The sequence below is a fragment of the Pungitius pungitius genome, chromosome 2, assembly GCF_949316345.1.
Source record: "Pungitius pungitius chromosome 2, fPunPun2.1, whole genome shotgun sequence".
NCBI classification, from domain to species: Eukaryota; Metazoa; Chordata; class Actinopteri; order Perciformes; family Gasterosteidae; genus Pungitius; species Pungitius pungitius.
The window spans coordinates 32,524,427-32,540,434 of NC_084901.1; the positions used below are offsets into that span (position 1 = coordinate 32,524,427).

A 16,008-nucleotide genomic window follows, 5' to 3' on the forward strand; every position below is an offset into this window, starting at 1 on the left:
AATTACAAATACAATTTTGAAATGTGTCTTAATAGAATTCCTAAAAAGAAATACTAATAAAAGCAATTAGGTCTCAACTATTGTATTAATAACTAACATATTTATTTATCAACGTACTTGTCATTTTCAGCAGTTTAATTCTAGAATATTCAATGTTAAACACTGCATTGAAACTTTCAAGACATGTTTCCTTACAACAAAGATATTGTTATAAAGTTAAAATCAGCATTGCTCTGTACCTTGAATTCCTGTTTAACCTAATGTAACTCACCTGGGCAATGTGCATGTTGGTAACACACACATGTCTATTATGCATTATACTGATAAAGCAATTTTAGCAATAGTAGATTATAGATAATAAAGCATTCTATGATGACATATAATATACTAATAATGTTTAATTAGTCATTGTTTGCTTGCAGTAAAGTGGAAATAAATTCATTAAATCTGTGCAAGACAGAACAATTTATTTTTACTTTACTTCAAGCGAGCAATGAGCTCTTGGAGCAACTTATAATCACATTATAATGGACTGTAACAGTGATGTAATGCGTCGTAAACGTGTTGTATTATGTTACAATTATAGGAATAGTAATACACTATGGCTCAGGAAATGGATGGAGCAGAGTCATTATAAAATACTTACATGTTATGCGTTGTTATAGTAACGTAGTGCAGATCACCACACTGTACTCATTGCTCAGTGCAATCCTCACATTGCAACACTTTTCAAGTATATGTATAGAAGGCTTTCTACACTTGATTCTCACAGAAGGTTTGTATAGATTTGTCGGGTCACGGTGTGGCCTGTGAGCGTGTACTTCCCCATCGCTGTGGTACATCAGCTTTTCTCCTTCCTCTCATGCTTTTCTCTACAGCCCTCAGCCAGCATCTCCTCCTCCTCCTCCTCTCCACCTGCCATCTTGACGATACCGTCCTGTGCTTGTGAGAGTGGCCAGTGAGCAATCCTCAAGGGAGTCGATGACTCTCAACTCCTCATCTCCTTTCAGACGGACATTTTCACCTTCAAGGTCTTGACCTGATGCTTTTTGTTTGAACCCGGAGCAAGAAAACATGGCTTCAAGCACTCCGCGGGGTTTTAAACACACCTGCCTGCCACTGGGCAGCTCGCATAGCAACAGCTCCACATGTTCAAACTCAGGAGGATGGGAGTCCACGTTTACATGCAGGCGTCTCACTTTGCCCGCATCCGCTGCATTTTATTTCCTCGAGGCATGCAATCAAGGACTATCTATGCGAGGAGATAACGGACATAAACCCTTGGCCCTCGCTTTGCCTCGAGAGACGTTCTCTGGACTCGGAGAAATAAGAATCCCTCTCTCTTCGTCTTCTTCTTCTTCTCTCGCGCTCCACACATTTGCTGCAATGCAGAGGCGAGAGGAGCGCTACGGGACTTTACTTATCCGCTCAAAGATGATCACTCCTCTCACCTTCAGGACGAAAGGTCCACACCGCGAGGACAGCGGCTGAACGCCGACCCTTTGAGCGTGTGCATTTTTTATTTATTTGAGAGGATTCAGCAGAGTATGAAACATGTACGGCTTATGATATTCTGTAATTGGATTTCCGAGAAAGCGTCTGGTGACAAAGTCCCTCACACACCACTAATCCTCCCGATCAGCACTGCGGGGCCTAAAGCGGGCCCTTCTTCGCAGATGCAATGCGAAGGGAAGGAAGGGACCGGGAAGAGGATGGAGGACGGAGGAAGGAGCGCGAACCCCGAGGACCGCCGGGGGGGGACACCTCCGAAAGGCATGCCGACGTGTTTAATCAGCATCTCCGCGTTACACATTTCGCCAGGCTGGTTAGAGGAGAGTCCAACGCGGCAAACGTCGGAACCGTCGCCGTCAGAAGCGGTCAGGGGTTCTGCCTTCGCCGGCAAACAGGGGGGGGGGGGGGAGATTAGCTCCGCCGAATCACAGGAAACGGCTCACTTTGGGGCTCCGTGACAGACGCCCCCGCGAGGGAAGGGGGACACACAGAGGACACCCTCAGCCATATCAAGGAGATTAAAGGGGTTGTTTAAGGCCGACGCCTCTAACTGATTGGACCTGACTTGGGCGGAGCTCGGCTTCGCCTGGGTGAAGATGCGTGGCGTTATTTCGGGGGCGTACACTCGACTGGCTTGTTTTGAATCCAATTGTACACAGCGGGATGAATAACATGCAGTTGAAATCCTCTCGGGCTCCTTGTTTCAGATGATTGAGAAAGGAAAGAAAGAAAACAAGCAGAGGAAACTTTGTAAATGTCTGGCAGGCGCTTATATTTTTCCATCACTGTCAAAACGCTGGATTGTTTTCTGTGCCGAACATCAATTCTATCTGTTCCGCAGTATGAACCAGTTTCTGTTTGTCCTCCTCTCTTTTCCTAATCTGGAAGACGTCTAGTCTTGAAATGTCTATATTCCAGTGAGAGTGCAAAACCGTCTGAGTGTAATGCTTCCTGACTGGTAGATTCAGTCCTTCGGGGGCGGGTTTGGATCCGTAATTTCTCGCCAAGTGTGTTTCGCACAGGTCCAACGAGATGGGATGACAGTCTGCCGCTCTCACGAGTTCCATTTCCAGCGCATGCAAACTAAGCCTTTGCCCCCGGTGTCGCTAATCAAATTACATATCGCCTTTCATATCCCCATGTCACTGAAACACAACGAGCCGCGCCATCGAGGCATTTGCATGGGGAAAGTCTGATTATTACCTCTTCCATATCGTTGCCTTTCTGTAGGGGGATTATAGAATAAGAAGGCACCAGTTATTAACCCTTGAAGACATCACGTCTCAGACGTTCTCATTTTTTTTTAGCCTCTATCCAGGCTGGGTTAAGTAGGTAGAGTCCAGCACCACTTTTCATTGTATCAGTGCCCTTGCTGAGATGACGCTTCGTCCCTGAATGATAGTGCTGGAGGTGGAAGGGGGGGAGAGAAAGAGTGACAGATGGGAAAACAAAGAGCGATGACATTGAGCGAGCTGCAATCCTACATGTGCCGAGGCCCTGGCATTTAAACCCTTGAATGTACGTCACTAACCTCACTTTTCCCGCAAAAAAATGATTCTTAGCCAGCGGATTTAGAGCCATTTCACAAAGCCGCTTGGAAAGAGAGGAGAGCAAAAGGTTTTCTTATATTAGATGAATGGATGGAAAGATGGAATCTCTGTGGACCTTTCATTGTCTTTCTGATATGTCTGATAAGTCTCGGGTTTAACGTTGTCCGTCTCATGATAGCTTGATAAAGACACACTGAAATGGTTCCAAACATCAAAAGCAAAATTAACTTTCAAACTAGGGTCATAAAGTTGCCAGAAAATATTGATTTTTCATTTAACAAAATTCCCATATTACAATGTGTTTATTAGTCCGGGTAATCCACAAGCTTCACTTTAAACCTTCTTGACGGATTATAATAAATATTCCAATCATATCCATCGTATCTGGGTGGAGGCGGGAGGAGGTAGCAGTGTTATACAAGTTTTTATTTATATTAAATTCAATCCCAGTCTTTCCCATAACAGTAACAACTAAATATTCCATCCAGTCACAGGGAGTCGTAGGGCAGAAAAGCTTAACTCGGAGACAAACCCCTGAAATTGGGGGTGAAATGTTCACCGACGTTTCATAAACTTCGGCCACTTGAGAGCAATTTTCAAACTTAAGCTTCTTTATGCGTAAAGACCTAAAGTCTATCCCCTTACAGCTCGGGGACGGGACTTGGGAAGGCGGCAGCACTACAATGTGCATTCTGCTAAAGAGAAACAAAGCAGTGAGAACTCTCAGTGGCCTCTCGGCATACTTAAAAAAAAAGTAGGTTGAGAAAAGTCTTCCTTCCCACTTGCACAAGACAGAGCACGGTGCTATCTCACACATTAGTGTGCTTACTAGTACGTTCATTGTGCTATTCAATCCGCACAGCTCATCTACTGACGCGGCGTTCCGAATAGCAGACAGCGTGCTCTGGACATCCAGCTGGAGGGCAGGCAGGTCGGGAGGGAGGGAGGAAGACGCACGCGCCGCGTTCTCACGACGCGGTTCACATCACACATTCGCAAACGCGAGGGTTGGTCACTTCTTCTCTCCAACTTCAGCACCGTGCCTCTATCCGCCGCTGTCCCGTCCTCCCATGAACACAGCTAAGCCACTGAGCTCTCCCGAGTCCCCTTTCATCGCTTTCTCTTTCTTTCTCTTTCTTTTCTTTTTTTGCACTGTCAGAGCTGCAAAAGGGCACCGGCATCTGAGAGCAGCTTTCCATTGAGGCCGTTTGGAGTGAATCCATTCCAAACGGCCTTTTCATTCAGCAGCTGCAATGGATTAGCTCCGTCTTGGGTCCAGGCGGGGTTTGCCTTCTCGATCGGCACGCCACCACGCGCCCGGAGAAAATAAATCCACGCCACCGAGATAAAGACTGGAGGAAAAACAAAAATGAAGGGACGGAAATCGCTCCGGCGGCTACCCAATGGTCGATGATACAACACTTCAATATTTCATCACACGGCCATGCATGGAAACACAAACACGGACGGAGGCCCGGGAGCAACCGCCCACAGGTTTTATGTATCCATGTGTGAAATGGCAGGAGCCACACAACAGTACTCTCCGAATTAACCATTGGGGGGGGGGGGGGGGGGAAGGGGGACAGAGGAGGGTCACGGTTGAGCGAGCCCATCATGTTCACTTAATTCTCACTCATGGGGATAGTGAGCACTAAAGACAGGAGAACCGCGATAAGAAGCATGTAAAGTAAAACAACCCCCTCTGCGTCACAATCTACTCTTTTGGCTCCCGCGCACCCACTGAAACGTCTTCTCGGCCCCAAGTTGGAAAAAAAGCGACAGCTCCCACCCACCTCGATGGCCGAGGGGCGGATGGGTCATTGCACCTCGCCCCCCCCGACGGCAACCCAATAATTCCACGCCTGTTACTCATGGCCATTTGTCGCTCATTCTCTTCGCGGCACTTCATGCAGATTCGATTAAACCCGGGGATGTGAATCAGTGAACAGTCCCAAATTCACTGGCGCTTGTCATGGTGACGACGCAGATAGGATGACCCGAGTGGTCTGGGTTCGCTCCTCGGGCCTCTGTCTCATCAGCAGTTTATTCTATCACATCAACCGTTCCCGCTCTGATGGTCCTTCGACCTGCAACCGCCATCAGAGTTGCAGTAGCCGTCCATAAACCCTGCTCGGGTGCCCCGTGTGTGGCTCTGCATCATCCCAGTCGTTGCGTAAGATGCGTTTGATGTTAAACACGGAGGCTAACCGCGGCGGTGGCATCACGGCGAGGAATATGCTAATATCCTCCCCCCTTTCTCCCTCCTCCTCTTCTTCTTCTTCTTCAGCTTGAATGCTAGAGTGCCCATACACTAGTTTCACAAGGTTATGATGCTCCAGTGGCCCGGCGACTGTGAACTGTCACAAGCAATCAGTCATGATGGAGCCCTTGTTTCTGCACAGACATGCAGCCCTGGCAGAGCCCTGATAGCGACTGTCTCTTTTGAAGCGGGCCAAAAAAACGTGCGGATCAATCTGCTCAGTCGGCAGACGGCGAGCTGGATGCTGGAAGCCCCTTCGCACTGTGATCCAATATTTACTAGTTGGGAGAGTACGTCGTGATACTCCCTGTTGATGTTTGGTATTCATCGCAACGCTGCCCGGGTTGTCTTGTGTGATTTTTTTGACCATCTTTAGCGCAAAATCATCCTGGGGAAGACACACAGACACAGAGACACACACGCACACACACACACGCACACACACCCGGAGGGGAAGCGAACAACAAACAGCTGATAACGCAGTCCAAGAGGACCGACAAGATTGGACAGCAAATAGGTGCCAATTAACGCTTTTTCTCTGAGCTTCTCCGAAATAGTGAAAAGGCTCAAAAGTATTTTGTTTCATAAGCTGCCTGACCTTGGACAGGACAATGCAGTCAGCCTCTCCTACTGAACACGACTTCAGAGTTTCTTTCGGACCCAGTGAAGCCGGGCCAATGCAGCAACTTCCGATGAGGCGCGATGCGGATGTGCTATTCCAGCTCAAGTAGGGGGATTACTGATTCAGTGATTAGGGGAATTGTAGGGGAGTCTGGTGAATGGCTGAGTGTGACTGCAAGGACTGCGGGGACATCGCTGTAACGGCCTTCGCACATATAAAAGGAGGGATGGAGAAATGAGAAAGACAGAGGCTGCAACGGAAGAGATCTTTGAAGGAGACACATTTTTCAAATGGTCTTGTTTTATTCTTCTTCACCACTTGTCCTTTCAGAACGTGCGCGTAACGGGGTAAATTACATTCTCAAATGAAAAGTAATCCGTGCCCCAAACAACACGCTCCACTCTCTTTGAGAGGTTCTGCTCGCCGAGGAAACAAAATGGAAAACAGCCATGGCATGATGGAGCTGAGCTGCAGGGCCGACGTATCCCCGATGCACCTGAGATGAATAGGTCACAATGGCAGCTTGCCCCCCCCGCCCCCCTGTTCATTTGACTTAAAATGCACCACAAGTGCAGGCTATTTTTTCTTATCAACCCCTTTGTTTTGTTCCTCCTACGGAGCACAGCAGCTTTTCATCTCATGCACCGCTGGCACCGTGCGCGGTCCCTCGTGGTGTGTTCATCGTTTCGCCTTTTGTACGGTCAGCCAGCTCCTCCTGTTCGTCACGACGTGCCGCTGATATCATCTTCAATAAAGGGAACACGGGGCTCGGCCTGTCGCTGTTGACTTACAGTTTCTAACAGCATTCCTATTATTTGAACAGTGGGGAAAAGATGTGCGGCGGCATGGACGTGCCGTCGTGTTGCATCACGTCTCAAGCCGCGGGAAGAAAAAAAAAGGGGGTGGGGGGGGTCTTGGTGGACGCCTTTGTGCGCCTGCCACAAAGCTCACATATGGGTCGGCGGTGCACAAATGATTCTTTTACATTCTTGCTTGGTTGGTTGATGGTAACATCCAGGTTTGTATTTGTCAGCCGTTTTCATGGCTGTGGAATTGTTGTTGTCGACGTTTTAGTGTTTTATCTTAAAAAGATAATTTCCCCTCTATTCCTCTTGTCACTTTGAAATTCTCCCATTTGCCGCTAACCCTTATCTTGAAAGAAAAACAAAAATACATCCTTGGAAACCAACCTCCTCACAGTGGGTCTTAATGCTACACAGTATGTAACAGTATGATTGATAACCGTCAAGGCTAACTAAATCTATCAATATATATATATATATGTGTATATCTGCGCTTATCTGAGATTTGCATATCTTTTAAATCAGAAAATCTGTCTCTGCACCAGATTCCTTTTTTTTTTTATATTCCATAGCTGGTGTTTGTTAAAGATATATGTAGATCCGAGGCCACCGCAGCAGTGAGGGAGGAAAGCTGTTGTTTTATCAAACAACATCTGCCAGCGTCATTGATTGCAAGACAAAATGCACTCTGACAGCAACACTTCTCCTCAGGTTGGGTTTAAGAGGATCTTTTGATATTCTGATTAAAAATTCATTGTGTTGAATCTGCCTTGGAGAGTGTTCTATGTTTTTCAGTCTGAATCTCATTACAGCTGTTGCTGTGTGCCTGACTTTAGAATAAATAAATAGCAAATACAGAGGATGGCATCTCATGGCCGGAAAATTAGGTCAAAATAATGTTTCATTTTTGGTCTCTTGATTTCTTCCAGGATTTGGTGTGTTTGTTGGATGGAAAAGAAAGATGTGACCTCATGCGACCGCATCAAAACGCTAGCAGGGTTTGCAGTTCTGCCAGTCAGACTTCAAGCAAATGTAAGATCAGTTATTGCTATTTCATCGGTGCTGAATTTCAAAAAGACATGAAAAGTTTTTTCTTGAATATAGAGGCAATTACTGCAGCACTTGTATTAACAAGTAAAATTCTATTTTGATTTTTTTGACATAATGTTCCTAAAAGAAAAAAAAAATGATTGTAACCCTGCCAGACAATTTTAAGCTTTAGTCAGACAGTAAGATGTGACTGCTTCTGACAGAAACTCCTCCCCTCCTCTGCCTCCTCCATTTATTTTTTCTTTTACCTTTTAACTACACTGTCAGTCATCCCTGTCGGCTGACGTCCTGCTCCCCCTCTCAGAGGCCCTGCTGTCCCCCCCCCCCCCCCAGCGTGCAACCTCAGCCGGGGCCGTTACAGTAGGACTCATCTGACCCATGATCCAGCTGCCTCTGTGACTGCCCGGCCTCTAAATCACACCATCACATTACGCTGCGGTTGGCTCGTGTTTCTCTTAGAAGCTTTTTTTTTGCACCGTCACGGTGCTACATCAAATATGCTCGTCTAGTCACAAATCCTAGCCCTTCAAAACAGTGTGCCTCCTAAAATTGTGTTAGCACAAAGGGAGCCGGGCAATATTTTTTACTGTGACCTTTACTTTGAAATGAATGATGAAGAGTGTCAAGGGAGCTATGGCACAAAACGGTGGAATTTTACCGCAAGAGATGTGAAGACGGGAGACTGGATGCGTCTGTCCACGCATGTGTGACTGCATCCTCCTCCGGTCTCTTTGTGCGTATGTGTGCACACACCAATGCATATGCACAAGCCTGTGCGTCCATAAACAAACCTCCATCTGTGCCTCCAACACAGCTGGACTGTGATGGCGTGTCCCGGCACAACCCCCCCATAGCCTGAAGAACTCTCCTACTCGCTCGCTCACACACGCACACAGGCATTAGTGTGTGCACAAACCTCCTCGGTAAAAGCCAGCATCTAAAAACATGCTTTATCCAAAAGATTTTTTTTTTTTTTTTCCTTCATCTTGCTTTCTCTCGCTACTCTCCTTCCCTTCAGCAACTCTTACTCACTTTCTCCTGCCATGTTTTCCGCAGTCACACCTTTCAAGCTGCGCTACAATCCCGCAAGGACAAGCAGTATAGCACTACTGCGATCACCTGAGGAGCTTCTGTGGACCGTCGCCCGTATCTGTCAGGCCATCCCGCAGCAAAAATATGCCTTTGCTTGTCGCTTTGTTTACCATCCGTTCACACAGCGTCGCCTACAGGCGCCACCGTCACCAAGAGAAGTATTTCTAGTGCTTGCAAATGAAATACGTGTTTCATTTCCTTTTAGGACTTTGTGATTTGTAATCTAACGTAATTTGAAACGAAATACTTTAGAGCGATTTTGTATTTAAAATACTAAAAAATACTTTCTCCACGAATTGAAAAATAGTTCACAAGTTCAGTCTCAGCTCTTTAACGGATTGGCTGTCAAGATAAATATTTTATTTGAGTGTGACAGATGTTAGCTTAATGTATAATTTATGTCTGGGTCTAGCAACAAAGCCTTATATACATAGTGAAAGTTATAATATCAAGCTAGCAATCGATGCTAAAATGCTATGCTGTCTAGGCTAGTGCTTAACTTAGCGTCATAATGCCACATAAACACTAGTAGATAATACAGTTCACAGTTTAATATATATATATATATAAATTCAATCAAGTTGTTTTCTTCAACAGCTTTGCATACATTTACACATAGTGACTATCCTTCCTTTTTGTGCGGTTAACCAAACAGCTTGGTGTACTCTTTCTATGGCCCAAACCCGACTGCTCTGCTATACCGAAACGGAAAATCCAGAAAAAAGTATTTCTCATATTTCAAATACAGAACACATGTATTGTATTTTTTATTTCTTATTTTAATACAATCATTTGAGGGGCATTATGTATCAAAATAGATTTTGATGTATCTGTGCAACCGCTGTCCCAAAAGCTATACGCAGAACAAAACGGGCAAAAAGATTTGGTGCGGGCCCTTGTGTCTGTGCTTCACAACATATGCCATTTGCCACATGTGTTCAGTCAAAGTGTGGCTCCGCTGGTGTAAAGAGACCGTTGGTGTTTCTGGACCACATGCACGGAGATAGCACTCTCTGGGTGGGCGCAAAGGTCAGTAAAAAAGATATTTTTAAGAAAAAGTTGTCTCCAGACAAAATATAAAAAATAACCCTATTCAATGACCTTGATACCCCACATTGACATAGAAACATCTGCATTAGTTTTCTTTCTCTGTGTTAAGTGAAATGCAATAGATCACACAAGTCCAACTCTTGGTAAAAAAATGGAATATGCCTATCTTCCAAAATATAATTCCATTCTTTAAATTGCATCTTGTCGCTAATCACAATAAGACGCATCACACCTTGCAGTCACTCTGCTTCCTCTCTTGCCCCTCCTCTTTCTCAGCTTAAGAAATTATTAAACGCACAGTGACTGCTATTGAAATGTTATTTTCCCCGTAGTCTTCGAGCAAAGTGGTTTTGCCCACAGTAGCTAACGGGGATGGGAGACAGTGGCGGAACTGTGCTGCCAAAGAAGCATCTGCTACTGGCCGGCTTTAAGGACCGGGAGGATTCAATAAAAAATGGTGGTGGGCACATGTAAAAGGGCTGGCAGAAAAGGGACACAGACCATTAGCTTAATGACAGAATGAGGAACGAGGAATGGTGAGATGAGATTCAAAAGCCAAGCATCGCAAAATGTGCCTTTTACACAAATCAAGGCAAATCATTTCAAGACATCGCGTGGAGAGGATGTCGTGTTTTCTGTGCTTCAGGTAAAAAGGGTAGAAGAAGAAGAAGAAGAAGAAGAGGGGTAAACAGTGGGGAAAAGAATGGGGGTGTCATTAAGTTGGCTAGCCGTGACCATCAGGAACATTAATGCTGTCGACTCTGCTTTCTTCAAACCGGTACGGTTTGCTTTGAACTACCTCTGTCTTCTCTGTGCACGGACCTGACTCCTAGTTTCCATCGCTACTGTGGACCCAGCACCGGTAATTACACATTTCACCATTTCTGATGTCACTTCAAAGCAACAACATTGTTGTCACCAAAGCACACACCATGCCTCCGCAGTACAAAGCTGAGCCTTAAGGATTACTGAAGCCACACATTGTATTTCTGCCAGCCACTAATTCAATTAATAGCATAACGTTTTAAAGCAACTTGAAAGGAGTGGCTGCGCCACCAAGTCTGTGCCTTCATCAGGTCTAAGATGTCCCGTGTTTTGTTTCTAAAAAGAAAAGGAAAGTCCAGCAAGTTTCATGTGATTTGCTGCACGCATGTCCTCTTGTTCCTCTGCCTCTGTTATAGCACTTTAAAAGGATGCTGAGCACACGAGGAGGCGTGATCTACATGAAATCAGTCAGAGCAGAGGGCTACGGCAGTATCTGTCCTCCTGTGAAGAGGGAGTTCACACTGAAGCAGAACGTCAGTTCCAGGAAAACGGGGGAATCCAGACACGACACCACAAAAAGAGCTCTTTTTCCAAATCACTCTGCGAGGGCCTCAAGCAGCTAGAACTTCTCTTTATCAAAGCAATGAAACTTGCTTCAAAATACATTTATTTACCAAAACACCCTAAATGCCATGTGTGTAAAGGAAAAAAAAAAGACCAGTTGAGATAGTTCATAAACCAGATGTACTGCTGACAAAGGTCTGAGTTAGCCACGAGGGGGGCATGATGAAGGAAATGTAAATGTCCACTGAATAACTGTGACGGCTTGCAGAACAAACACGTGCGCTGACAAACATAAAACACAGAACCCACCAGAGGCGAAGCCTGAAAGACCTGGAAGTCAGCAGATAAGTGATATCTAATAAGCGTCATCTCTATTTTGTTCACTACATCGGTAGAGACAATCCGAGGTGCTTACGCACTGTTGTGAGCTCAGCGTGAGCTGTCTGCGGTTTGAGAGCTCAGTTTGACAAGAGTCTCAGGGCACTATCTTAAAAAAAGGTCTCTGATCATACATTAAATGGATCAGATTCGAGAGGGAAAAACACAGATCAAACAGTTTTAAGGCCCGTCTCTGCTTGAGTTTGGATATTATTTTACAAATAGAATAAATAGGGATTTTGGTTTCTCCAAAATAAATTGTCTCATCGTATAATGTTGCAGACTGAGCGACGAGACATTTGCACCTGCGCAGGTTTATATACACATCAAAGCAAAAGAACTTTTAAATGACATTTGACGATCGCTCTCATTTTTCCGCAGCACTGACGGCTACATTTTCCTTTTCAGCATTGGTTGCTTTGAGTGATTAAAAGCTCATTTCTCCAATCAGAAGTGCAACGTAGTCCAGAGACAGAGCTCCTGATGGAAACACTAAGACGTGGCGCCAAGAAACAAGAAACGGGGCCACGGCTCCCACAGGAGCCCCTTCCCTCTCACTAAAGCCCTGTCTGCCCCTGAATTTAATTGGATTCTGATATCAATCCTTTTTCTACTAAGCTTCCATTCCTCTTCAACATGCGTGAAATTGCACGGCCCTATCTGTTATTTATTCACTCTCATTTGCTTATTGTTTCTCACGGATGCCTTCGTTAGGGCCCCCGCAGCTCTGCTGCCTGTGATATGACGCTCTGCGTTATCTCCCTTGCTGCTCAGACCCACCTCCTCTGCAGGTCTGAGCCCAACTCATTTGCTGGATGTTGGTGGGGAGCAGTCGAAAACCGCCCCCCCCCCCCTCCCCCTCCTCGCCCTACCCAATGACAGCATGGTGAGGTGCTATGAGGTCTGGGTGCTAATGAGCTGACTCTGCAATGCTGGAGTAGATGCTCTGTAACACAGGGGGAGTCGGAGGACGGCGCAGGAGGGGATGTCAGAGGGGCCATTATGAACGTGCCACACGGGTCTTTGGAGGGACTCAGACGCACCAGTGAGACAGAGCGCGTCTTCAGCCAAGCTGAACGCATCATTTAAAATGACACCACAAAATGGCCTTCCCGGCTCTATCTTTTCCCCTTTATGTCCACTTTGTTTCTGCGGATTTCGTTTCCAGAAACTGAGGCCAATGGGGGGTGGAGGGGGGGGGGGGGGGGGGAAGAAGTGATTTGTTGGAATCCGCCACTGCACCAGTTGCATTGTGGGCTGGACAATAGGAACATACAAAAGCATCTCGTGTCATAGACCGTATGGATACTTTATTAGTTTATGTCCTTTCCTTTTGAGTGGTGGATTATTTAAATAATAAAGATATCCATAAAACACGTTATGAAATAAACATCCAGCTTTCTACTTTATATACAGCGTGTGTATGTTGATATTACTTATTTTATGTATTTGTAATATATCAATTGTGGGAGTCTTAGGCAGCCATAAACGCGGTGAATCTGGTTGCCAACCACATGTTCTGTCTATAAAACCTTTAAAAAGCACACCATTTAACATTTAAAAAAAATGTCTTCATTTTATGATGAAACCAAAACCAAGGATACATATGACAAGAACTCTCCAAGTCCATTTGACAAATCTGTATTTGTAAATTCCCACTGGGACTTTATGAGAGAGAGTCAAATGAGGCAAACTTCAGTGCTCTCCCTGGATTGAGATCAGAGCCTCTATAAGCTCCATATGGATGAGTTAGACATAAATGATTCCGCTCGTTGCGCTGTAGACATAAGTGAGAGGGGGGGGGGGGGGGGGATCTGGACATGACTGAAATAGAAGCACACTTACACGCATGGGTGACTGAAAAGCTGTTGGAGGACTCCAGGTTGTCGACATTGTAGTTGAGGTGGAAAGGCTTCTCCGTGGTGTTTTGGTTGGTGTTGTAGAGTTGGACGGCGAACCTGAACGCGCTGTGCTCCTGCACCGTGGAACGCATGAACAGTCCCCCTTCATTAAAAAGATGAAAAAAAACAAGATCAGGCACTCGCTTCTGTACCGTCGTAAGTGATGCACTTCATTTCAGTTGGGAGAAAAAGAAGGTTAAATGGTATCTGAAAGAAGGCATTTTCTTTGACCACTGCGCCTGTCTGAAAGTCCCCACATCGAGCAACTAATCGTCTCCCGTCCTCCTCCTTATTAGTATCATCATTGCATCTTTCAGCCAACCATTACAATGGCGCACACATCAACGTGGGAGGCTTTAATCTACAGTTCACCGGAATCAGCGCTTTTAAGATCGCAGCATGCGTATTATCAAGTTCCTATCTATCCGTGCGCAGAGCCGCGCGCTCCGTGCACATCTCTCCGCAATAAAACTGCAACCTTTGTCCATACAAATCACAGTCCGCATCCCATTTTTTTTTTTTAATAACACACACAAAGACACTTACCGATATTGATCTGATTGGGAAACCCTGCGAATGACCTGTCGCAGAGCCACAGTAGCAACAAAACCACTCGTTGTGCCATTTTCTCCGAACCGATCTGTTCAACTCCTCAAAAGGGTCTGTCTGAGCAAATGCATATGTTCTGGGTGGAAGTCGGGCGCGAGGGAAATCCGGTGGAGGGATGATGGTCGCTCACAGTGTACCAATTAGGTTCATCGAGGTGCAGTCCAGCTGCAGAGCTTTTCTTTTTTTTTTGCAACTCAGGGAGGAAGAGAGAGAGAGAGAGAGGGAGAGAGAGGGGGGAGGTTTAGAGAAGGGGAGGGCTAGCGCGTGAGAGATGGGGAGGGGGAGGGGAGGGTGATCTGTCCTCCGATTGGACTCTTCGCGGCGGTCCGGTATTTGTAAAAACTTGATCTGACGTTGAATTTAGGGGGGGGGGGGGGGGGGGGGGAGCCTCAACCTGCTGCCGGCTTACGGGGCTTGGAGTCAGCGCGCCGCAGCCTTCCGCCGGCCGGATCCAGGGAAACGCTGCAGTCTGCGGGGAGACGATGATCCCGGCTGTGGCCTAGCGTCCGATCTCCAGAGGGGTGGGGGGGGGGGGGGGGGGGTGATGGGAGGGGGGGGGGGGGGATGGGGCCATGTCTCAACGAGAAAGTTTGTGTCTTTTGCAGTTGTTGTACAGAAAGAGGTAAGGAACTGTCTGTGGTCCTGAAAACATTCCGGCTCTCTACGTTTGTTTTTCAGCCTTCTGCTCAGGTCCCTTACATAGCCTACTAGTCTATATCTATACACCCTATTTTATTTACTTGTCGATTTTCCCCGTCAACAATTACATGTCTATCATTTTTGCCATTCTACCTAAGAGGGAACAATCAAAGGGATGATTATCCCATTTATTGTCCTTGGGAGAGCGCTTTGAAAATTGAGTTTTTAATTGCATCGGAAATGGCAAAGGCTTCAGCCATTGACACTGCGGCGTCTTTTAAGGGATGACAGACTGGGTCGGGTTTTCAACTTAAAAAAAAAAAAATCTGTACAGAAACGAGCCAGAGGTGATTTGCCTGCGGCAACGTATCAACTGATCGCGTGTCAGTGACAACTACTGGGGCATATATATATCCACGTGTTGTGGTTCAAAGGAACATGAAATACCTGAAAGCTGAGAGATTAGAATGGTGAGTTGGATCATTTTCATAACACCTTGGTCCCACCTGTGACGTTGTTCTCTTAAAGCGCTGTTTAGTTGACAGAATACCAAAGAAGCTATTTAATTGGTCATTCACGTTGCATGCCGGTACTCAGTGTGACTTGAGTTAATCATGCAGCCTTTCAAACAAAACCCGGAAAGAAAAAGAAAAAAATCCCTATGAGGGGAGCCCGAGCATTTGAGATAAGGTCTAGATGTAATTGAAATTAAATGGTGATGATTGCACAGCTATATTTGCAATTAGGACATTTTGGCCATGCTGCATTATCCTCGAAGCTCAACCTCTGCAAGAAATTCAATTTTATATGGAAATTCTTGAATATTATCCACATGAAAACAAATAATTTTAGGTTATACCTTTCTGGATTGTAAAACTCTCCCAGGAGTTTTACTCTGAGAAAGACTGAAAAATAGATGAAAAGATGTTGCCTTTTATCTCATGATGATGATGATGATGATGATTTAAGGGCTATAGCTCTGAGCACTGCAAGGCTCGACAAGCCAAAATAATATACAACAGGGTGAAATCTTTATATTTTACTCTTTGAGGACGCACAAGCAAAGAAGTTCAAAACAAAAAACTTTTATTAGAAACAACTATTGTCTAAATCAGAGCCCCGCGGCCAGTGGTGTGATTATCTTTAGGGTTGATTTTCTCATGATCACTGTATAATCATGCTGTCATCTTCACACTACAAGCTTGAGTTTTCT

The 16,008-nt window shown here is 45.6% G+C and overlaps 1 protein-coding gene across 4 annotated transcripts in view; it reads right to left on the reverse strand.

Annotated features, from left to right (window-relative positions):
* LOC119211261 (glutamate receptor 3) overlaps positions 1–14,338 on the reverse strand; it is a 68,499-nt gene extending 54,161 nt beyond the window's left edge. For all 4 annotated transcript variants that reach the window (XR_005119754.2, XM_037462039.2, XM_037462040.2 and 1 more), the window contains exons 1-2: positions 14,094–14,338; positions 13,492–13,650 (exon numbers count right to left, since the gene is read on the reverse strand). Coding sequence is in view for 3 of the 4 variants with exons in the window: in XM_037462039.2 (XP_037317936.1) it covers positions 13,492–13,650; positions 14,094–14,172 (238 nt within the window). In the remaining variant the exon portion in view is untranslated. The remainder of the gene's footprint in view (positions 1–13,491; positions 13,651–14,093) is intronic.
* Between the last annotated feature and the right edge of the window lie 1,670 nt (positions 14,339–16,008).